Genomic DNA, 25,610 nt, shown 5'->3' with positions numbered 1-25,610 from the left:
ATTTTATTTGATTAGAATCTGGAAGGGCTTCATAGCATAATAGTGAAATGGGGTTTAAAAATCCTTCAAGGATACAAAGAGTTTTGAGAAATGAAGATTTGAGAAGAGAGACAGGGAGAGGGAATATGCTAAACCAAAGTTATAAATGCTATTAAATGTGAAGGCTAGTTTCAGAGACCAGGTTGAATGGAACTTAGATTATGCATCTGGAAATAGTATAAATATGTTTTGGAATGTCGAAAGGTAGGTAGAGGTTAAGTTGCATAGACCTGACTTTCACCCCTGTAAACTTCACCCAAACTTATCTCAGTAAACTTTTTCTGTATGTTCCTTTTAGAAAAAAAAAAAAAGGAAGTGCTGGATAGTTTAACACATAGTTTTATCACCTTGAGTTACAAAGTACGTGTGAATCCATTTAATATTGTCTACCTTAAGTGATAGTTACTACCAGGTGTGCTGTCCTTCATGTAATCAGAAAGGAAGGCATGTGTGATGGGGTAATTCTGAGGTTTGTGTAGAAGTTGGCCATTAAGATATATTAAGATCTGGGACATAGTGTTTAATACACATACACATTTCTTAGTGATGAGAAAAACTGAAAGTAAATATACACACACACACATAAATGTCACTAAATGTATGTGTTTTTACTCACATTTATGTATGCGTGTGTACATAGATAGAAATAGGGACACAATTTAATGTCACCAAGTAGGTGTGACATTTTCAGATCATATTTTTCTCATGGCCCCAAATTCTTAGTTTTAGTTTCTGTACCCTGAGTATTAAAATGTGTGTATTACAAACAGGTCAGTCAAACTAGTCTCATCTACAAAACATGTATAGAAGAAAAGGTGCAGGCATATGTTGAGGATACGTGGGTTTGGTTCCAGACCACCAAAATAAAGCATATATTGCAATAAACAACTCAAATGGATATTTTGGTTTTCCAGTGCTTATAAAGTTTATATTTACTCTATACTGTAGTCTATTACATATGCAATAAGTTTGTGTCTAAAAAAGAAATGTACAATGTACATACCTCAGTTAAAAAATTATTTATTGCTGAAATGTGCTGACAATCATCTGAGCCTTCAGCAAGTTGTCCTTTTTTTTGCTGGTAGAGAGTCTTGCCTCAGTGTTGATGGCTGCTGACTGACCAGGGTGGTGGTTGCCAAAGGTTGGGGTAGTTGTGGCAACTTCTTAAAACAAGACAATAATGAGCAGTCAGAACACACACATCATTTATTGATTAAATTTTACTTCTTAAAGGGGCATGATTCATGCTGTCCCGAAACAATTATTTTAGTAACATCAGAAATCACTGATCACCATTAACAGAAATGATAATGAAAAAATTTGAAATTTTGCAAGGTTACCAAAATATGAAATAGACATAAAATGATCGTGCACTCTGGGAAAAATGGCACTTTACAGACTTACTGAATACTATCACTATTACTACATTGCCACTAACTTTCAATTTGTAAAAAACACAAGATTTGCCAAGTACGATAAAACAAAGTGAAGTAAAGCTAAGTAAGCCTGTCTATGGAAAGAACAGCCTAAGAAGCTCAAGAAATATCTTTTCAGGGAGTGAGAGACAGAAGAGGTTCTGAGGATGTAGGGTTTCTAGTAAAGGGATGCAAAAATCTTTGACCTTTACCGTGGTAAGCACAGATGGGTAAAAATAGGTTTTGCATCCATGAATTAATGAATTAGGTTCATTGATATATTCTTTGAAACTTCCTGTTTAACATAACAGCATATCAAAAAAATGTAAGATCAGGGGATATATATATATGTGTGTATATATATATGTATATATACATATTGACCAGGCTGATCACCATGTTGACCAGGCTGATCTTGAACTCCTGACTTCAGGTGATCCACTCATCTCGGCCTCCCAAAGTGCTGGGATTACAGATGTGAGCCACTGCGCCTGGCTAATAGCCTTTCAACCCTTGCCCCACTTCTTCTCTTCTCCCTCCTGTAGTCTGCAGTGTCTATTGTTGCCATCTTTATTCCATAAGTACTCAGTGATTAGCTCCCACTTTTAAGTGAGAGCATGTGGTATTTGGTTTTCTGTGCCTGTGTTAATTTGCTTGAGATAATGGTCAGGATATTTTTCAATAATATTTTAAAGTAATTTATTATTAAATCTTTAATTGGGTACAATACTATATTCGATTGTATAAATACTGTTTATTTTCCCACTGTTCCCCATTGCTGTTTTGTTGCCTTTACAATCTATAGGAACTTTGAGTCTTATTTTGGTGATCAGTGGTGGTAATGATGATTTGTGTTTTACTTAATACTTAAAAACTTCATAGAATATAGAAATACCATAGTGTATACACACAGTATTTTTTTCTGTATCTGGCCTTTAGCTAGAATTTTACTGATTATATGAAATAGCATCTTAAAGAGGCATATTAATATTTTGCAATGGTTTTAGGGAAATTTTAGCCTGTTATAGAGGCATAATTATAGAATAATACTTTGTATTTAAGAAACTAATGTTTGAATTCTACTTGCGACAAACGTATATATGCACGTTTATTTTATTATATCTTAAAAACTAGTAAACATTTCAAAATAGGATATTTTTATATATTTTTAAATAATATGTATACACTAAGAAAATTTAATAAACTTCACAAGCATCTGCTGTTTTTCTACTAATAATTTTCTAGTTACCTCAAGAAGTAAACCTTTGTAAAATATGTAGACAAATGTGATCAACCCTTGATATTAAGGAATATAAGCTATACTTCTTTGTTTCTACTATAATTAGCATCATACTGTCTTATACTTTGTATGATCTCAGTAATTATTTATCAATAATATGAGAATTATCTATTGGGAACTTTAAAAATTGCTGTGTAAAGGCTATTTCTAAAGTTGTAGGGATGGCTTTTCTCTGGTTATCTTATTTCTGCATCTATGTTATGAGCTCTGTGAGCAGACACTCGTGATTGTTTTTGTGAACATGACAAACCCTTGATATCATCATACTTGATAAAGATAAATCTGGCAGCATCCTGTGGAATAGATTTGAATAAGATGAGACTGCAGGCAGAGTCGGGATTACTATCTTGATCACTCTTTCCTTCAGACTCCCTACTCATTTAGTCATTTTTTTTTCTCTTTAATCTGTTTTCTTCATGACTTTCTTGTTCTCCACCTACTTTGTATGTCATCATTTTGCAACATAGTGTCGATTATCTTCTAATATTTACAGAAATCACTCATTTACTGTGTTTGACCCCGATGCAAGAAAGTTAGCTTCATGGTGGCAGGGGTTTCCTTCTCTTCCTCCCTCCCTTCTTCCCTTCCCCTTTCCTTCTTTCCCTTTCCTTTTCTCTTTCCCTTCCCTTCCTCCCTTCTTCCCTTCCTTCTTTCCCCCTGTCTCCCTTCCTTCTCTGTTTTCTCCCTTCCTTCTTCCCTCTCCCTCCCTCTGTCTCTTCACTCCCTCATTCCCTTCCTTCCATCCATTTCTCTCTCTCCCTCTGTCATTTTTAGTTCTAGCTCTAGCTCCTTCTTTCTTTTAAGTATAATTCTACCACTTTGAGTAGTCTAGCACATAATTGGTGTTCGTTGTGTGTTTATTAAATAAGTGGACTCCCAAGACCTCAGTACTCTCCTCATTCCACCCACTATATGACTGATCTTATAAATGCTGGTGGTTTCAGCTACATCTATGTCCAAATGGTTATTAAGAAATCTAGCTCCATTCAAGATTTCTTCACTAAATTTGAGATACTCTTAATCTCAATAGGTACAACACCATACTCATCATCTCTTCTCCAAAACTTGTTCTCCTATACCTAAACATCAAGTTAGGTATTATGAGTCACCTTTGACTCTTGCATTCTTTTTTTAGAGATGGGATCTCCCTCTGTTGCCCAGGCTAGAGTGCAGCACAATCATAACTCATTGCAGCCTCAAACTCCTGGGCTCAAGTGATCTTTCTACCTAAGCCTCTTGAGTAGCCTCTTCCATTTTTAACAGGAAGAGTCATCTTCCACCAATCCATCACCAAATCTTACTGATTCTACATCCAAAAGTTTTATTTAATCTGCTTCCTATCATTGTATGTTCTATCTTAGTTCTCCTTTATATGGTCATCACCTACTGTCTAGGGTATTGTAACTGGTCCCCTTTCTTCAAATTCATACTCTGTACAGCTCCTAGAATTATTTCTTTAAAATGAACTTTTGACAGTGTCACTTTCCAGTCTAAAACTACCTTAATGATGACCTTTTGTCAGGCCCATGTGGTTCTCAATTAAACTGGTCCTTTACTCCTCTCCAGCTACATTTCCTATCACTCTGTGCCTCAGACACCATTCATATTTCTCCACAGAGGATGCTATTTCTCTACTCTATGCCTTTGTACCAGCTTTTTCTGAAATACGTTTCACCTTCCCCATTTGACTGGCTTACTCATACTCATTCTTTATATATTTTTTATTTTTTATTTTTTATTTTTTTTGGAGTCTCACTCTGTTGCCCAGACTGGAGTGCAGTGGCACTATCTTGGCTTACTGAAACCTCTGCCTCATGGGTTCAAGAGATTCTCCTGCCTCAGCCTTCTGAGAACTGGGACTACAGGTGCCTGCCACCATGCCCAGCTAATTTTGGTATTTTTAGTAGAGACAGGGTTTCACCATGTTGGCCAGGCTGGTCTGGAATTCCTGACCTCAAGTGATCCACCTGCTTTGGCATCCCAAAGTGCTGGGATTACAGGTGCGAACCACTGCACCAACCTCTTACTCATTCTTTAAATTGCATCTCAGGCAGTAGCTCTGCCAGTCCCTTTTCTCCAAACTTTGACTTGTGATAGATGTTCTTCCTTGGTGCTTCTAAAATGCACTTTGCACATATCTGTAACCACACTTAGCATATCAGTGAATAATTATCTATGTCCCTCTCTACCTCTAAACTGTGAAATCCTTGAGGACAGAGACTGTCTTATTCTACTTTGTATTCCTGTTACCTAGCATAGGGCCTAGCAGTTGCTCAATATATGTTGTTTGAAAGAATAAATAAACAAATGAGGTATGAGGGATGCATTTTTGATTAGTGTAATCCTTCATATTAGGGAAGATACTTTCTGTAAGAGGCAGCTTGAAATTACACTGATCCTGGGGACTGGGAAAATTATATTTGGTAAGGAAAGAAAAGTAACTTAATCCCCCTGGACCTCAGTTTTCCCATTGATGAGATGATTATGTTCAACAGCATGATTTTGTTCATCCTTCCAAGTTTAAAATATTGTCTGCATCCTGGAGATATTTGGCACTGTTTGGAGATATTTTGGTTGCTGTAATGAAGGAGAGTGCTACTGGTATCTGGTGGAGGTCAGGGATGCTGCTAAACATTGTACAGTCCACAGAACCAACCCCACAAGAGAATTATCTGGTGCCAGATGATAAATTCTTGTTTTCTTCACTTATTCTGCCTTATATTTTTAATTACTGACAGATACTATACTATATGACTATTGTTTTTGTTGCCTCTCTCTGGCAAGAAGTTAAACTTTATGTGCAAAGGAAGACTTTTTGTTTGGTAATTCTGTGTTGAGTGAGTGAATAAATGACCTAATGGTAAGATATAACAGTGCTTCAAAATTGTTAGTTAAAAGTTATGACGTAGATCATTTACCCTTCTTTCATTTCTTATTTACAGGACTGGAGAATTGGGAAGCTTGATAGCCCCTTGTAATGCCAATTGTAACTGTTTGCGATCATATTATTATCCTGTCTGTGGAGATGGAGTCCAATATTTTTCTCCCTGCTTTGCAGGCTGTTCAAACCCAGTCTCACACAGGAAACCAAAGGTAGCTTATGTCTCCTACTTTTCCCTTAGTGAGGCAATGTGTTTATGGGTTTCTATCTTGACTTCGCTAATGGGGTTATGCAATGCCTATTCTTGCCTTCCTGCTCCACTGCCTCCATTAAGCAGCCCATGATGTCTCAAACTGAAATGGATTCTTTTTCCTTCATGCCTCTTGCAGTTATTGTTGAAAAATCAATTTGGAAATTACAAATATTTTAGCAACATCACTTTGTTGCAGTTGTGAAATATCTTTTACCTTTTCAAATTGTTTTATGGTCATCCCTCAGAATACATGGGGTGGGGGATGGGTTCCAGGACCCCTGAATATACCCAAATATGCCATACTTAAGTCCCGCCGATGGCCTTGAAGAACTTGCTTTAAGTCAGTGCCTCAGTATATATGGGTTTTGCATCCTGCAAATACGTGTTTTTGATCCATGTTTGACTGAAAAAAAATCCGTATATAAGTGGACCAGTGCAGTTCAAACCTGTGTTGTTCAAGGGTCAATTTTATTTTTCCTTAAATATACTTTTAAGATCTTTGAAGGCAAGAGAGTTTTCCTATTTTCACTAGGTACAGTTTATATAATAGAAACTTAGTATTTGTTTTATTTGATGTACCATGAATACATTTAAAATATTCAAATCAATTTATTTTTAAATACAAATTCATATTTATTTCTGGATCTGAATACTAATCAATGTGCCTGGATGTTATTTCTTTTTTGTATGGTTAAATAGTTTAAAAGAACTCAATACAATTTTATTGTACTATATCTTAGAATCTAAATATTTCATCTTAGCTAAACTTAAGAGCCTTGGAAATAAATAATATTCAGATTATGATAGTACACAGTATATTATGCATTAGTAGATAATATGATAACTTTAAAAGGATCTGAGGGAAATATATACTGTGGTATAAACAAAAACAATGAATAAGATGTGTAAGAGTTATATGACAATTTTGAATCTTTGAATTTTTTTCCGTATATATGACCAATAAATGCTATTGGCTAACTTTGATTAGAAGCAGATTATGACAAGGAGTTATTAGGAAGGTTTTTAGTCACATGACTAAATATATATAGACACAAATACCATCCTTCACAGGGAAACAACACAGAAAATCTAATACCCAGAGCATATTTAAAATAGTTTTGGTTATTTTGATATGGTTAATTTAATATTTATATTTTTCGCCAAATGCTAAGATAATTACTGTCTTACACAGCAAGTTGTCTTCTAGAATTTTTTGGGAAGAGCAAATGATTTTGACTTGCAAATTTTCTATTTGTCTTGACAATTTTATGTCCAATCAGTCTGTGAAATAATCAATTGATTCACAATACTTTTTTCTTATGAAATATTTCAGATAGGCAATATATATTTACAATACTTTTAATAAACACCCATATACATTTGTTCACAGCAATACAGTTTTAATCTTATATTTCACACCAGTGACCCAAACTACAAAATCTGACCTTGACTAACTGCTATACTGCAGGCAAATGAGAGTTGTAAAGTTTCATTAGGATAGAAAATACTGTTTTCAGTTTCTCTCCTTAAAACTTTTAAAGGCTGAATTATTTCATTATTTGATAAATATGATTGCTGAATATGTAAGAGTCAATTTTGGAGGTGTCATCTGCATATTTGGTTTTCCTGAATTGGTACCAGAGGTCTTAGAATGGCTTTAGCACCAAAAAAAAAAAAAAAAGTTTCTGCCCTTTAGAACAATGAAAGCACTGCTTCTCTTTGATATCTCTGGCTGTGCTCTGATTTCATTAAGGCCTTAATGTCTAAAAAAGATTTACAGTAAGGATAAAGGATATGGAACAATGGAGTTGAGATGTAAAATGCCTTTAAGAAATAATTACTGTTGTAAGAAGCCTAGAATGTGCAAGATCACATAACTTATATTCTCATTAAATTGTTCTGTAAGTCAGTAATTACTATAGCAGGGAACAAGCTGAAGTAATGGCCACAAAAGTCAAATACAAGTAATTCCACATCATAAATATGGTTTGTTTCCACTTGTTTAATTTCTTAAGGGTTAAATATTCTCTCAGCATAATTTGTTGTATATGGATTAAGACAGTATGAGAGTGTTTGCCATGTCTAGAGAATACCTAATTTACAATAATTTATTTTCTAAATAATCACTTTCATTGTTTTTGTGTCTAATATTTTTAGGTATATTACAACTGTTCCTGTATTGAAAGGAAAACAGAAATAACATCCACTGCAGAAATTTTGGGTTTTGAAGCTAAAGCTGGAAAATGTGAAACTCATTGTGCGAACCTGCCCATATTCCTTTGCATTTTCTTTATTATAATTATTTTTACCTTTATGGCCGGTACTCCTATAACTGTGTCTATCCTAAGGTATGTAGTATGTTGAGAAAGTTTCATTCCCAAAGCTACATGTTGATGGAAAGCAAATGGACTTGGGGCTCATTTGTGGTTCATATTGACCATTGGTTCAATATCAATCAACCCTTACAAGGTCATTAGTTCTGTGGCATTGGATAAGCGCCTCCATAGAACCCCAGATGTAGAACATTTAAATGATACGCATGTGAAAGTGTCTTCACATTGCCTGCCTGGCTTGTGCTTGGTGTTTTCTCTGCTTCTTTCATGAAACTTCAGCTGTGAGCTGGAGAAATGTTCAATTTGAGTATCACAGAAATAAAATGCATTCCAATATGCCAGAATCAGAATGGCAAGCATTCTACCTTATGCATTAGGCACTGTGTCATTAAATCTTCCTTAAGCGGTGCTAATCAATAAGAAACTGGCTGTTACCTGTGTTGTTCACCTGTGTTTTGTGTTTCCAGTTGCTCTTCCTCCTTCTATCCCACTGTACAAACACATTTCATACCTGTCCTTCCATAGAGTCATCAGTCTTTGTATATCTTTCCTAATGAATTCTAGCTTTTTTTCTTTTTTTGTTCCTTAATATTTACTCATTACCTTTTCTTTTTTTTTACTGTTTATTTGATTTTTATTTTAAGCTCAGGGGTACATGTGCAGGTTTGTTCTTTTTGCTTAGGATAGCTTTGGCTTTTCTGCACTGAAGCCATTGCGTCCTGGGCTTTTCTTTACTGGGAGACATTTCATTACAGCTTCAACTTTGCTACTTGTTATTGGTCTGTTCAGGCTTTGGATTTTTCTTGATTCCGTCTTGATAGGTTGTATGTATCTAGGAATTTGTCCATTTATTCTAGATTTTCCAGTTATTGGCATATTGTTGCTGATAATGGCCACTCATTATGCTTTAAATTTCTACAGTATCACTGTAATGTGTCCTTTTTTATTTCTGATTTTATTACTTTGCATCTTCTCCTTTTATTCTTAGTCAGGCTAAGGGTTTGTCAATTTTGTTTAATTTTTCATTGATCTTTTGTATTGTTTTCTTCATTTCAATTTCATTTATTTCTCCTCAGATCATTATTTCCTTTCTTCTACTAATTTTAGGTTTGGTTTCCTCTTGTTTTTCTAATTCTTTAAGATGTATCATTAGATTATTTGTTTGAAATTTTTCCTCTTTTTCGATGTATAGCTATAAACTTCCCTATTAGTACTTCTTTTGCTATATCCCATAGATTTTGGCATGTTGTTTTCATTATCATTTGTTTCAATAAATTGTTCTATTTTCTTCTTAATTTCTTTATTGACCCACTGGTCATTCAGGAGTATATTGTTTAATTTCTATGTATTTGCATAGTTTCCAAAATTCCTCTTGTTATTAATTTCTTGTTTTATTCTGTTGTGGTCAGGGAAGATGACTGATATTATTTCAGTTTGTTTGAATGTTTTAAGACTTGTTTTGTAACCTAACATATGGTCAGTCTTTGAGAATGATCCATGTGCTGACGAAAAGAGTGTGTATTCTTCAGCTATTGGATGCAATGTTTTATAAATCTCTATTAGATCCATTTCATCTACAGTACAGATTAAGTCTGATGTTTCTTTCTTGATATTCTATCTGGAAGATCTGTCCAATGCAAAGCATGGGGTGTTGAAGTCTCCAGCTATTATTGTATCAGGGCCTGTCTCTCTCTTTAGCTCTACTAATACTTGCTTTATATATCTGGGTGCTCCAGTGTTGGCTACATATATGTTTAAAATTGTTATATCCTCTTGCTGAATTCACCCCTTTATCATTACATAGTGACCTTCTTTGTCTCTTCTTACAGCTTTTGTTTTGAAATCAATTTTTTTCTAGGTATAGTGACTCATATTCTCTTTCAATTTCTATTGGCATGGAATATGTTTTTCCATTTCTTTATTTTCAGTCTGTGTGTGTCTTTATAGGTGAAGTGTTTTGCTTGTCGGCAACAGGTCGATGGGTCTTGTTTTATCATCCATTCAGCCAGGCTGTGTTTTTTCATTGGAGAGTTTAGTCCTTTTAGATTTAGTGTTATTGATAAAACAAACAAGTAAAAAGAAAACTAATAAAAACTCTACACCTTAACTTTGTCCCCTGGCTTTTTATCCTTTTGTTGTTTCTATGTATATCTTATTATACTATGTCTTGAAAAGTTGTTGTAATTATTATTTTTTATTGGTTCATCATTTAGCCTTTCTACTTAGGATAAGGGTGGTTTACACACCACAGTTACAGTGTTATAATAGTCTGTGTTTTTCTTTGTACTTATCATTACCAGTGAGTTTTATACCTTCAGGTGATTACTTACTGCTCATTAATGTTCATTTTCTCATGGAAGTACACCCTTTAGCATTGCTTATAGGACAGGCCTGGCATTGATGAAATCCCTTGGCTTTTGTCTGGGAAAGTTTTTACTTCTCCTTCACATTTGAAGGATATTTTAACCAGATATACTATTCTAAGGTAAGAGTGTTTCCTTCAGCACTTTAAATATGTCTTGCCAGTCTCTTCTCGCCTATAAGGTTTCCACGGAAAAGTCTGCTGCCAGATATATTGAGGCTCTACTGTATGTTATTTGTTTCTTTTCTCTTGCTACTTTTATGATCCTTTCTTTATCCTTGATGTTTGAGAGTTTGATTATTAAGTGCCTTGAGGTAGTCTTCTTTGGTTTAAATCTGCTTAGTGTTCTACAACCTTCTCGTACTTGGATATTGACATCTTTCTCTAGGTTTGGGAAGTTCTCTGTTATCCTTTTGAATAGACTTTCTTACCCATCTTTTTCTCTACCTCTTCTTTATGACCAATAACTCTTAGATTCTCCCTTTCAAGGCTATTTTCTAGATGCTGTAGGCATGCTTCATTGTTTTTTATTCTTTTTTCTTTTGTCTTCTATGACTATATATTTTCAAAAAGCTTGTTTTCAGTCTCACTAATTCTTTATTCTGTTTTATCGGTTTTGCTACTAAAGGACTCTGATGCATTATTCAATATGCCAATTGCATTTTTCAGCTCCAGTATTTCCACTTGATTCTTTTTTTTTTGTTTGAGATGGAGTCTTGCTCTGTTGCCCAGGCTGGAGAGCAGTGGCCATGATCTTGGTTCACTGCAACCTCTGCCTCCCAAGTTCAAATGATTCTCCTGCCTCAGCCTCCCGAGTAGCTGGGATGACAGGCGTGCACCACCATGCCCAACTAATTTTTGTATTTTTAGCAGAGACAGGGTTTCACCATGTTGACCAGGCTGGGTCTCAAACTTCTGACCTCAAGTGATACATCTGCCTCAGCCTCTCAAAGTGCTGGGATTGCAGGTGTGAACCACCATGCCCGGCCAATATCATTTCGTCTTTTTGTAAAATATATCTGACAGAATTCTGAATTCCTTCTCTGTGTTTTTTGAATTTATTTGAGTTTCCTCAGCACAGCTATTTTAAATTCTCTGTCTGAAAGGTCATATATTTCTGTTTTTCAGATTGGTCTCTGATGGCATGAACTCGTTTGGTGAGTTCATGTTTTCCTAGATGGTGTTGATTCTAGTAGATGTTCTTCAGCATCTAGGTATTTAAGAGTTAAGTATTTACTGTAGTCTTCATTGTCTGGGTTTATTTGTAGCCGTCCTTCTTGGGATGGCTTTCTATATATTTGAAAGGACTTGGGTGTTGTGATTTTACTTGTATCTGCTTTAAGGGTCACCCTAAGGTCAGTATTGCTGTGGTTTTTGCAGAGTCTCTCTCTCTTTGTTGTGAGCCACCTAAAGCTGAAGGTGGAGTGATGCAAACACCTCCGTGGCCACCACCACTATGATTGCGCTGGGTCAAACCTGAAACCAGCACAGTGTTGGGTCTTTCCCAAGACCTTCTGTAACCACTCCCTGGTTACTGGCTCTGTTTGCTTAAGGGCCTGGGGCTCTACAATCAGCAAGTGGAAAAGCCAGCCATGCCTGTGTCCTTCCCTTCAGGGTGCGGAGGTCCTACAGGCACTGGTGGGTCTAGAAGTGCCACCCAGAAGTCAGGGACTAGAGTCAAAAACCTTAGAAGTGTACCTGGTCTGTTGTATTACTGCTAAGCTGGCACGAAAACCACACAATGTAGTCCTTTCCACTCTTCTTTCCCCTTTGCAAAGGCAAACAAGCATCACCCCATAGGCACCTCCACCCCAGGCCACGAGGAGTACTGCCAGACTACCACCAATGTTCCCTTATGGCCCACTGCCTCTTTAAGTCAGGTTGTTGTGAATGCTGCCTGGCCTGGGACTTACCCTTCAGGGCAGAGGGCTCCCCACTGACCCAGGACAGGTCCAGAAATCAAGTTCTGGAGTTAGAGTCAAGTTCTGAAATTGGGAACCCCAATAACCACTTTTCCCTCTCTTCTCCTCAAGTGTCAGGAAAGGGTTTCTTTTGGAACCTGGAGCTGTGCAGCCTGGGATTAGTGGAGGAGTAATACCAGGACTCCATTGTCTGTCCCAGCTTGTGTCTCAGTGTGTCACGTGTGCCTCGAGTCCACTGTCTATGAGCCTAATTCAGCACTAAGACTTGCCCAAGAGTTGCAGTCCCTATGGTCTAGACTGCCTTTCAAGTTAACTTGGAGACACAGTGCTGTAGCCCTCGGTGGTGAGTTGTTTTGTAAGCACTGAAGTTTGGATTGCTGCCTAGGAGATTACCCTCTGGCTAGGGCTGGTTTAAATGCTCCCTCTGTGGGCAGGTGTCAGGTGAGTTGGTCCTTTCCTTTCTGCTCTAACAGGACAGCACTGATTTTATTGCCTCACAATTGCTATATTCTCCCTCTCCACCCCCAGAGAGTCTCTCTGTACTACACTGCCACTGCCTGCGTTGGGGAGGGGTGGTGTCTGAGATTCAGGACTGTTTTATTCAATTTCTTCAGTGCCTCTTTCAGAAATATAAAGGTCAAACCACGTATTAAGAGTGCTCACCTGACTTTTGATTCTTGTTAAAGTGTTTTTCTTTTTTCTTTCTGTGTAGATAATTATTAACATGGAGCTTTTCAGTCCCTCATCTTGTGCCACCCTCTGGCTGTTTTAGCTATTCTGGATTTTTTTGTCGTTGCATATGAATTTTAGGATTGCTTTTTCAATTTCTGTGAAAGATGCTGTTGGAATTTTGATGGAAATTACACTGAATTCTGTAGACCACTTGATGTAGGATAAATATTTTAAAATATTTATTCCTGCAATTCACAAACAAGGGATATCTTTCCATTTATTTGTGGCTTCTTCAATTTCTTTCATCAGTGTTTTATAGCTTTCAGTGTACAAGTATTTTACCTCTGTGGTTAACTTTATTCCTAAGTATTTTATTTTTCAATGCTAGTCTAAATTTTGTTGTTTACTTGATTTCTTTTGTTCATTGTTGGTGTATAGAAGTGCAACTGATTTTTGTATTATGATTTTGTATACTGAAACTTTACTAAATACATCTGCTAGTTGTAGTGCTTTTTTGGCAGGATCTTTAGTGTTTTCTACATACGTGACCATTGTCATCTTCACAGAGATAATCTTACTTTTACTTTCCAATTTGGATACCTTTTATTTTCCTTGCCTACTTGCTCCGGATAGGACTTGTAGTACCATGCTGAATAGAATTCGTGAGAGTGGGCATCCTTGTCCTGTTCATCTTAGAGGAAAGGCTCTCAGGTATTCACCATTGAGTATGATGTTAGCTGTGGATTTGTTATGTCTGGGCTCTGTTATATTGAGGTACACTCCTATACATAATATATTGGTGACTTTCATGGAAAATATATCTTGTGAATGAATACCCTTTCTCCTTTACATTTATTAAAACTAATAAAGACTAGTGACTCTTTGGTGTTATTTGCAATGTTTTAGGTCAGATAACATTTTTCTTCTTTTATAATTCCAGGAAGATTAAACCATTTACAAGCTCTTACAAATGCATTGTTTATTTTGTGTTTACAACATTTACTTTTAATATAGGAATGCTAACCTCTTATAAATGTGAACTTGCTCAAAGAGTGAATATACTATTCCACGTTTTTTGGTCTCATATGTATTTAATGTTTCCAGGTGTGTTAATCACAGACAACGGTCCCTAGCCTTGGGAATACAATTTATGTTCCTTCGATTATTAGGTATGCCATTTCTCTTTATTCATTGCTAAGTGTTGGCTATTGTGGTTCAGTAGTGTTATTGGTTTTTTAATTTATGGCCTGTGACATTATAGTAGAAGACTAGGCTACATCATTCTTGTTGAAGGAAGCCATTTTCTAATGTTTCAGATATAGGATTATTTACATATTGCATACTTTTAACCTACCTGCCTGGTTACCTGTTCTAACTCTATTGCAAATAAAACCTTAAAAGGTATATCATGTCTGTTTCAAATATAAAATATGATCATCAACACATAATTCCTTTTCTCTCTGCTTTTGTCTCTATTTGTGACACTATTGTGTTACATTAGCAATTAAAAATGATGTTAAAATGTTTCAATAGCAACTGTGGTATGGATATTGTGACTAGTTAAGAATTATTGGAAGAAAGAATTTATACCAGAGAATTTTACAAAGTTCCAGATACAGGACAACTTACAAGAAAGGCAGACATAGTAAACATAATATTAAGATTATTTATTAAAACAAAAACAAAAAGTGCGCGCATTAGAGATCACCTAGTCCAACTTGCCGATTTTTTCAGATGAGTAAATTAAGGTCCTGAAAAGTGCAGGGTTTTGCCCATAGTTACACAACTAGTGATATAAATGAAACTAGGAAAATGATTCCTAACTGTGAGTCTAGTATTCTGACTGTATCATGCTACAGGTCATGAAAGAACTGACTGGATGTAACTGAAATCTTGTTTAAAAATTACTGCCTCAAATAATTGGAAGTTCCTTAGCTATATGGAAGTTGAGTACCTCATGACTTCTTGGAGATGGTGGCGGGTATATAAGATAGTGATATTCCTAGATATGGTATTATAAGACTATATATCTGTATATACATACACTAATACATACAGAGGTCCATGTTAATTTATATACACATGCACACTCACATAGATATAACATATATTGTAGTTCAACAGATTTATTTGTGCATCATGAATAATTTATTTTGATTTTTAAAAAGTATAATAGCTAATTTCAAAGGCACGTTTATTCATTATATTAGAAAAGTGGTGAATTGAAATATTAACTGTTAGCCCGATATATATTGGATATTTCTATTAAAATACTTTTTTGAATTGATTAGAAATACATAGTAATTACATATAATTATTTTAGAATATTGTATCTGTGCTTTATATTCCTTTGACTCGTACATGAATTAATTTGTATGTGGACAGATGAATATTTTTATTTCTATAAAATATATGTATGATCATGTATAAAAAGATCTGTAATTCTAAACTATAATCTTTACCCTTGTTTATTTCACCCATAATTCTTTTAGGAACAATACCTGGACCAATTATATTTGGTTTCACAATAGACAGCACATGTATTCTTTGGGATATAAATGATTGTGGAATTAAAGGAGCTTGCTGGATTTACGATAACATCAAGATGGCCCATATGCTAGTAGCCATAAGTAAGTGGTGATTTCTTGATAATTTTAGAGTAAACTAAGAACTTAAAAAAAAAATCTCGTTGGTTACTTAGGTCATAGTTATTTTCAGTTGTTCAGTCCACATTGTTGAACCATCCAGTGGTCTTCCTGAAGCAGAGAACACTTATCACAGTGTGTTATGAAAGTCTTTGAACGGATGGAGTCTGCAACGCTCAGTATTAAATACAAGAAAATAAAATTCTAGCCATCATTATATCATACAGTATATACTTTTCTTTTAATAACTATCTCAAATATTTTTGAAAAGTATACTTGAAAGGTAAAAGAGAATTCTGAGAAACTCCCTGGAATGATTGTCATCTAGGTATCTAGGTGTTGCAAACACATAGAGCTCAGGCAGGGAAGTATCTTTTGTCTCTAAAGCACATTGTGAGGAACCTTTTTATAGCTTAGAAGGTTAGCTATGATGTTCAATTCTTTTTGCCTTTTGCAGTTTGTAATGTCTTGGTTAAACAATGAATGAAATTTAAGGCAAGATTAAGAAAGTAGAACAATGTATCTAGTTTATACTGGTAAAATAAAAGTTGAAATTTAAAATTTGAAAAATAACTTAAGAAACTAAAATATCTTAGAGAAATTCTGAACGTATGTATACATATGTATCTAATATAATGTGTGATTTTCATTGTGATTATTTTGACACAAGTATCAAGATAGGCTTATGATTACTCTTTACATGCATGTAAATCCAGAGTATACTTTCTGAGTTGATAGAGATAGAGTAATAGAATATTTGCTGAAGAAATAATGTATAAATTCATATAGCACTTGGGGAGTAAGTATTGACAAGTATAGGCAAAATGAATCATCCCATTACTTTACCTGTTTTTAAAAACCATTTTTTATTCAGTTTTGTAAACTGTATATTTTTACCACAATCATGACTACATACAATGTTTTTATGTTTAAAATTTATTTAATTTGTTTTGTTTGTACTTTTCGGTCAAAGATATAGACAGATAACAAATTGTTCATTTTCCTACTCAGTGATGAATGTGGGAATTCCCCCATAAAATACATAAATATCTTAAAATTTTCAGAATGAAACAAATAAAAAAAATTGTAAGTTGTACCTATGTAACTAATCATTCTATAAATCTAGTAATGTCTAGATGAATGAGCATTCCTGTTTTTAAAATAGATGTTTTTAAACAAAATATTAATAATCAACAAAAAGAAACCAGCTACTGCAAGAACTATACTGTGAGACCACATTGAATTTATTAGGCTGGCAATTATTAAATGCTTATACGGTGGTTGGAACTAGTTTAACTTCATATAACTTCATATTAAAATCAGATTTACTTGAAAATAAATCAAAGTTTGTGAAGTGAATCTTAATGTTTCGTATTTTTAGCTGATAAGAAGAGTAGATTGATTAAGTATTGAGTGTGATATTCTCCCACAGAGGCTTTCTCTCAAGAACTCCAAAACCTTTTTAATTTTCAGAATTATTTTCTATCCTGGACCAGAATGTTCTGCAATTTATTCAGGTTCAAGAATGTTACAAACTACTTTCCCTCATTATTGACTTTTGGTTGCTTGCAATTTTTTATAGATATGATATTGTGTTAACAAATTTATTTATTTATTTTTGAGACAAGGTTTCTCTCTGTCACCCAGGCTGAAGTGCAGTGGTGTGATCTCAGCTCACTGCAACCTCCAGCTCTAGGGGTCAAGTTATCCTCTCACGTCAGCCTCCCAAGTAGCTGGGACTACAGGCTCATACCATCATACCTGGATATATTTTGTACTTTTTTTTTGGTAGAGACAGGGTTTCCTATGGTGCCCAGCCTGCTCTCAAACTCTTGGACTCAAGACATCCACCTCTGTCAGCGTCCCAAAGTACTGGGATTATGGGCTTGTGTTAACAAATCTAGATGGTGGCCCAATTCCTATTTAGTTCTATACAACACTTATTTTACCAGAATGTGCAAGCATAACCAAGAATAAATTAATTATTGTACTCTATTACTGCTTAGAAAGAAAATAAATACTACTGCCTTGAATTGTATACAAATGTTTTTTCTTTCCTCTTAATGTTTCAAAAATTTTAAACATAGAACTCTAATGGTTATGTAATTATTCTCTTTGAAAATGTTCTATTCATGAAGATTTTTCTCAGTGACAACTTTTATCATAATTAAAAACAAAAACCATGATTAATTTTTTTTTTTTACTTAGGTGTTACTTGTAAAGTTATCACCATGTTCTTCAATGGATTTGCAATCTTTTTGTATAGACCACCTCCACCAGCCACAGATGTGTCATTTCATACTGAGAATTCAGTTGTGACTAATGTTGTAGCAGAAGAGGATCTCAACAAAGTAGTAAAAGAAGGGTGAAATGAGAAAAGAGAAGACTGTTTTACACCTGGAAAATTTACCTCGATTTTTAAGAACACGCGTTGCCGTGACAACATTATCTATCCAATATGGACAATCACATTTACAAAATTGATGTTTTCATAATCAAATGTATTTTTTTACATATGCAGTTTTTGTTTTATGCAAGAAACGGACCTGTGCCTTCAAAGCCCACCAAAAGCCTCAAAACACAGCACACACACATATGAACACACACACACACACACACACACACACACACACTTCCCATTCCCATTGTCTAGATATGAAATCCTCAAGCAATAAGAAGAAAAAAGGCCCACAATTAGAAAAGTTTACATTTAAAATACAATGATGTTTCTATTCCCATTACAACTTGTTTAATTTTAATTTTCATTGCCAATATTTTGAGCTTAGAACATTTATGGTATAAAAATTTAAACTAATCAAAGTTGTGTGATGATTTCCAGGAATTATTATTGAAAGCCTATTAACTTAAAACCAGGTTTGTCACGTAATTTGTTTTTAAATTTATGTATACTAGTCTGGCCTTTCTCAAAGCAAATTATTGAACTATTAGAATATGTTAGTTATCATCCTTGTGTCCTGGTATGTAGTGAATACAAAAACATCAGCATTGTATATGCATATTTTCACTTTAACTCAAGAATTCCAAGAGGTAATTTGTTGTTATTACAATGTTTAACACATCTATTGATTCTGTGATAGTATTATTCAATTACGTACATTTCAGAGGAAAGTACCAGTCAGTAAAGAAAAATGCCAAACAAACATGAAACTATTGATCAATACTTATATACCTTTAACTTTTCTAATTTGAAAAGCCAATCACTTAACATATTACTCATAGCACCTAAAACAGTGCCTTGCATAGTGTAGTCATCTATTATTGTTGTTTAATTAAAACATTAAACCCTACCCTTTAACTCAGCAGTCCCCAACCTTTTTTGCATCAGGGACCAATTTTGTGGAAGACAATTTTTCCAGGCGGGGAAGACGGTATGGTTTTGAGATGAAACTGCTCCAACTCAGACCATCAGGCATTAGTTAGATTCTGGTAAGGAGAGTGCAACCTAGATCCCTTGCATGTGCAATTCCCAGTGGGGTTTGCACTCCTATGAGAATCTGATGCTACTACTGATCTGACAGGAGGCGGAGCTCAGGCAGTAATGCTCACTCACCTGCCTCTCAGCTCACCTACTGTGTGGCCTGATTCCTAACAGGCCACACACAGCTCAGAGTTGGTGACCCCTGCTTTAACTGATGCATTGATTTAATAAAGTATTTTACAAGCCTGATAATGTTATAACCCTATTTATACAGGTCCTATTTATGCCAACTTTGCTGAGAATATGGAGGGTATAGATGAGTGAACATCAACAAACATAACTTCTACAATGGTTAAGAATTTTACTTGAGAAAAGTATTGAAGTTCAAATCCAGATATTATTACATTTGAAATTTTTATAAGGGTTATTAATTTAATAAAATTCATTATCAGGTTTCCCCTATAAGCTTTCTCCGAGGTTAGTTTTCCACAAGCATTGTTTTATATACACTGTAATAAGGATAACACAAGCCTAGTGTTAGATCTGGTAGGAAACTAAGATTAGAAACATTAGAAATTTGCAGAATTTAAGAAATTACGTTTTGTGGTAATCTGTGGCCAGGGATGATAAAATTTAGTGCAATTGTAAAGTGAAATTCAAGGAGAAGGAATGAGAAGTTAGTCAAGCAAGCACAGTTGAATATTAGAGAAAGAGAGGAGCTGTGGGTCAGGAATCAGAGAGACATGCTAAAACCAGACAGATATAAACACCAAAGACGGAAGCCAAATAGGTAGCCAAAAATCCAGATATTTGAGAAGCAGGAAATTTATAGCAGCCAAAGAAACAGGGCAAGATAGGCAGGTGAACACACATGATACCTCAGTTGACAATCTCCCTCCCACCAAGCTAGACACATTGTAAATGCTGCTTCCTGTTGGAGCCCAGAAAAAAGGAAAATTTAGGCTTTCTGTGTCCCATGTGTGGAAGCAGGGAATTGGATTGAAGACTTTCATAGTTGTAGAATAAAGGCAAATCCCGAGGAACTCACTGATAGAGATGTGAAATGACAGTAAGGAAGAAAACAGAATAACTATACAAATATATTAGTCTAGGGCCACTTAATTTAGAAGAAGAAAAAAAATCACCCCATCCACAGAAATAATTTGATAAACAGGTGACTAAATAATTGGCATTTATAAAGATTCTTAGTTATCAAGGGCTGCATCGTATTTTATATATTCAGTTTCATAAGGTGATACTTTTTAAATAAGCTTTTTATGAAAATGGTTAAACTGAACATAATTTTGGTTCTTAAAAGGAGTCCAGAGCTTTTTTATATAATGTACATATTTTAAAAGAACACCTCCTTTATAACAGGGTTTTACAGACACTACCATAATTTATGATCATTGTTTTTTACTTTTGGGTTCACCTAGATCAAATGAGTTGTTATGATACTTCTAGAACAAAATTATTCAAAATGTGTTTTTTGTAATTTATGATTTTTAAGTAAGATTGACTTATAAGTTGACATTGTAATTTTGTACATAATTGGATATATGTGTTAAAATTTGACATTTAGATTTATTTAATTGTAGAAAATATATGTGGAAAGAACTGTATGCAGTTGACTTTACTATGTAAATTGGAGGGAAACAAAGTTTTAGATCCATTTTCTTTCAAAATTGTCTTTATTGTAAAGTATGCAAAATATATATTCATACCATTTATTAAATCAGAGTGTTTATTACAAAATTGTCATGTTTGAGCTTATTAAATGACACAGGTTTGAAACTTGGCTTATCTCTGTGAACATAAGCATATTTTATGGATGGGAAAGGGAAGTTAGTATTACTTTTGAACTTGGTGAATGTATTAATAATTTAATCCAGAGATTTCTTGTATCTCAACAGATGTTTTTAATTCAATACAAACCACATTTATTATGAAATATATATTAGGAAAATTCTCTTACACAAGTTTCTATATATGACAGATTAATATATAAGATTTATATGAGTGGGATACATTTTACAGATGGTTTATTTTTAAAATATCTGATAAAAAAGTGTGGGATATATTTATTTCAGTTTATTATAATAGTAAAATATTTTAAGGAAATACTATTAGATATTAATTTGAAATATAATGTTCTTTTCCCCCAGGCTCCTTCAGCTTTTTTTTCAGTAAAGTCTAATAAACACTAGCTTTTACAGCACATATGAGTAATCAAAAATAAATGAAAGACAATCCACTTTGAAAAACTCAGTGGGTAAATTGGATTATAACATTTTAGTGCTTCAGCTAAAATTAATTTAGCTTTTAAAAATTATCAAGAATTGATCTTTTTTTCTTTTCAAATTTAGTGTGTCTGACTTTCCATTTAAAAATTTATTTTGTGACTTTGTAAAATAGTACACATAAAATTCCTCTATAAGCTTTCCATAGTGTTAATATATTAAAAATCCATAGAACAATTACCTAAAACTAGAAACAATTACAAATAAACTAGCATTGGCATGATACTATTAACTAATCTACAGATTTTATTATAATTTTGCCAGTCACAACACTAGTGGTGACAAGGACAGGAGGCTGAGAAATTCTGGGCAGAAGAGAGAGGGTCCTGGTAAAGGCCCCACCCTCAAGTCTGGAACCACAGCCCAAAGTGAGAACATGCATTCCTGTTTTTCTGCTCAAATGTTGCCTTTTCCAAAACCACCCATGACCCACTCCACCGCCTATCCTGTGCCATCCCAGGCTCTGCCAGCAGAGCAGGAGAGGAGAAAATGAAAAGCAGCTGGACATTGGAAACGATGGTTTGGGGTTGGAGAGAAGAAGTCCAGGCCGCTGGACTTTGGGAAAAGATCACCTTCCTGCTCCATCCCTTTTCTAGCTCCCCTTCCAGCTGAGAACCACTTTCATAGGCAATGAAGTCCTTCACATTCACCACCCTTCAATTTTTTCATGCAACCTGATTTTTCCTGGATGTTGAACAACAGTTCAGGTGCCACAGGTGTGAATGCTACAGGCTATCACTCTGACCCTCTGCCCTCACTGGTGGAGAGCAACTGCCTCACGCCAAAAGACAGAGGGCCTACTGAGCTGTTTCACACTTAAGCCGTCAGCAGACACCAAAGCTAAAAGAACACTGTAAAGCATGCAACTGGGGCTTCGGGGGTCGCAGGTACTTCCCATTAGATGCTTCCATGGAGCCTGCATGGAGTTTCCTGTTGGTGCCCAGAAGCACTCACCCTGGCTCCTGCATCCACTCACTTATGTGCTCTCTTCCACAAGGCGTTGAGCACAACAGGTTCTACTGAGTGGGGTTTACCCCTGCTGGCACCAAAGCAACCAGCTAGCTCCAGTGCCCACACTCCAGTTCCTGCCTGCAAAGGGATCAGGGTAATTTCCTGCTTCAGTGGTCTTTATCTGATCTGAACCTAGTCAAGGATCCCACGTTAAATTTATTTATTACTGCTTCTTAATCTCTTCCAATCTGGAATGGTTCCCCAGTCTTTTTTCTTCATGATATATTTCCTCTCTATTTCTATGTGTCCAATAACTCTAAACTTCAGTGGCTTAAAACAGGAAACATTTCTTATCCTACCATTTCTGTGTGTCAGGATTTCAGGAGCAGCTGTGCTGAGTGGCTCTGGTCTGAAGTTTCTCAAGAGGTCTCAATAAAGATATTGGCTGGGTTAATCATCTGAAGGGTTAATCATCTGAAGGGTTCTCTGGGATTGAACAATCTGCTTGTCAGAAAGTGTGCTCACATATGTGTTTGAAAAAGAACTTCATTCCTCAACATGTAAGCCTCTTCACAGGTCTGTTGACATGGCAACTGACTGCCCCCGGGGTGAGTGAGAGCAACCAAAACTGAAATCACAGTGTCTTATATGATTTAATTTTAGAAGTGACATATCTTTTCTACCACAGTCTACTGGTCATACAGGTGACCTTAGTAATCTTAATTCCAGCTGCAAAGTCCTTAAAAGGATTTAAAAGAACTTTGCGGTAAACTACAACACCTCGATTCATATACTTGGTTGAATGCGCCAGGGAGGAGAAGATATCTTTACAATTCTGCCTACCATGCCTGGTATAGTGTGGGAAGAAAAGACAAAAGGTGAGTACCAAGAGGCATGAATATTGTGATTATCATTGGGATGATATTGGGGGCTGGCTACCATATATTACTTTGACAATTTTGAAAAGGATTGGCCAATTATTTTGTAGAATATCAATTTGGATTAGTCTGATGTTTTCTCATGATTATATTAACATTATACTTTTTTTTCAAAAATGATATATTCTTCTCAGAGCACATATTAGAGAGTACATGTTGTCTAAATATGATAGAACTTTGATCACTTGGTTAAGGTATATATCTGCCAGCAATGACCACTCTAATTTTATTTTCTCCTGTATTATTAATAATTAGCTCTTGAAGGGATACTTTGAGAGCATGCAAATATCCTGTTTCTCAGCAAACTTTCGTCCACTAATTTTAGCATCCATTTTTGATTCTTGCATGCTTAATGTGGTTTTTGCTAATAGTGATTTTCTGTATTCATCACTTCTTTAACATGTATTAATTGGTATTGTAATCTAAGAAAGAACCATCCCTTTCTGTTTATTTAAAGTGACTTTATTATTTGAATAAATATAAATTATTTGACTAGGTTATTATCCACCAGTTTGGTTTTTTTTTTTTGTCAATTTGTTTTATATGTAGACATTGGAGCCTCATTATGTTGGCTCCTGTGTTTTTTGGACATATTTACATCATTATTTGAGGACATCCTTAGTGTTTAGCACCACAAGATACTCCAGGCTCCTCTTATACTTTCCATTATTTAAGGATCAAATAACTGAAAACCAAAATGTGCATGTTAACATGCATAACATCTATTTCTACATTAATTTATGTGTGTATGAATATGGATACCTCCAATTGCAATCCACATCATAGAGTTCATGTTAATCTTCCTTTTCCTCATTTGCAAATATTTTCTTAAAGAGTAAGAAAACTGACTTTTGTTATTCACAACACATTATTTGTCCAATACTAGATAGAGTATTAGTTTCTATTGCTGACATGACAGATTACTACAAATTTTATGTCATAAAATAATACCCATTTACATCTCACAGTTTTGTAGGTGAGAAGCCCATGAATAGTGTGGTTCAGGTAGTTCTCTGTTCCAGGATTCACAAGTTGAAATCAAGTTGTTCAAGGCTGTATTCATTTCTGGAGGCTCTGGGGATGAATTAAATCCCAAGCTCATTCAGGTTGTTGGGCAAATTGATTTGCATAATGATATGGTTTGGCTGTGTCCCCACTGAAATCTCATGTCAAATTGTAATCCCCGCATGTTGAAGGAGGGGCTTGGTGGCGGGTGATTGGCTCATGGAGGCAGTTTCTAATTGCTTACCATCATCCCCCTAGTGCTGTCATATAAGTGAGTTCTCACGAGATCTGGTAGTATAAAAGTATTTAGCACCTACTTCCACCCTTCTGCTCCACCACGGTAAAATATGCTTGCTTGCCCTTCACCTTCTGCCGTGATTGTAAGTTTTCTGAGACCTCCCAGTCATGGTTTCTGTTAAGCCTGTCAAACTGTGTGTCAATTAAAGCTCTTTTCTTCATAAATTACTCAGTCTCAGGTAGTGCTTTATAGCAATGTGAAAACAGACTAATACACATAGCAATGTAGGACTTAGGTCCCTGTTTTTTTTTGCAATAGTGTCTGGAGGTTGTTCTTGGGCCCTAGAGAACATCCACATTTCCTGGTTTATGCACCTCCCCCGACTTCCTCCATCTTCAAAACCAGCAGTGACGTGTGGACTCCTTCTCAAGATTTGAATCTCTCTGACTTCCCCTGTGTCTCATCTTTCCTGCTCTCTTTTGCTGCTGCTTTATGACTGTAGCTGGATAAAATGGTCTGCTTTTACGAGCTCAAGTAATTAGATTGGGCCAACCTGGACAAGTCATGATAAACTCTCTGCTTTAAGATTCACCATCTTAATTTCATTTACACAGTCTCTTGACCACAGTATCCAGTTAAGAGCTTCTTCGAATAGCCCAGGGTATGGAATGTTGAGGAAGAAGCATCTTTAGAATTCTGTCTAATACACCTTATAAGTGTACAAATTAGTTTCAGTATTTCTGCAAATACACTGTAGAAACCTGATCTACTGGAATGATGGAATGAGAGGTTCATCAAATCCTCTCCTGAAATGCAACAATACAACAAAACGATACAAAATTGTCAAAAACAACCACTTAAGTTCCTGGAAATCAAGCACAGGCATATGACAGACTGGGAAATATTTATTCACCAAA

The 25,610-nt window shown here is 35.3% G+C and overlaps 1 protein-coding gene across 1 annotated transcript in view; it reads left to right on the top strand.

The window, feature by feature from the left end:
• The window catches only part of SLCO4C1 (solute carrier organic anion transporter family, member 4C1), a 63,186-nt gene extending 42,177 nt beyond the window's left edge, over nt 1-21,009 (top strand). Inside the window, exons 9-13 of the mRNA XM_011944308.1 lie at nt 5,697-5,847; nt 8,046-8,236; nt 14,282-14,346; nt 15,670-15,807; nt 18,031-21,009. Coding sequence (XP_011799698.1) covers nt 5,697-5,847; nt 8,046-8,236; nt 14,282-14,346; nt 15,670-15,807; nt 18,031-18,191 — 706 coding nt within the window. The 3' untranslated portion in view covers nt 18,192-21,009. The remainder of the gene's footprint in view (nt 1-5,696; nt 5,848-8,045; nt 8,237-14,281; nt 14,347-15,669; nt 15,808-18,030) is intronic.
• The last annotated feature ends 4,601 nt before the right edge of the window (nt 21,010-25,610 follow it).

The sequence above is a fragment of the Colobus angolensis genome, unplaced genomic scaffold (assembly GCF_000951035.1).
Source record: "Colobus angolensis palliatus isolate OR3802 unplaced genomic scaffold, Cang.pa_1.0 Scaffold23, whole genome shotgun sequence".
NCBI classification, from domain to species: domain Eukaryota; kingdom Metazoa; phylum Chordata; class Mammalia; order Primates; family Cercopithecidae; genus Colobus; species Colobus angolensis.
This window is presented reverse-complemented; position numbering and strand designations above follow the sequence as displayed.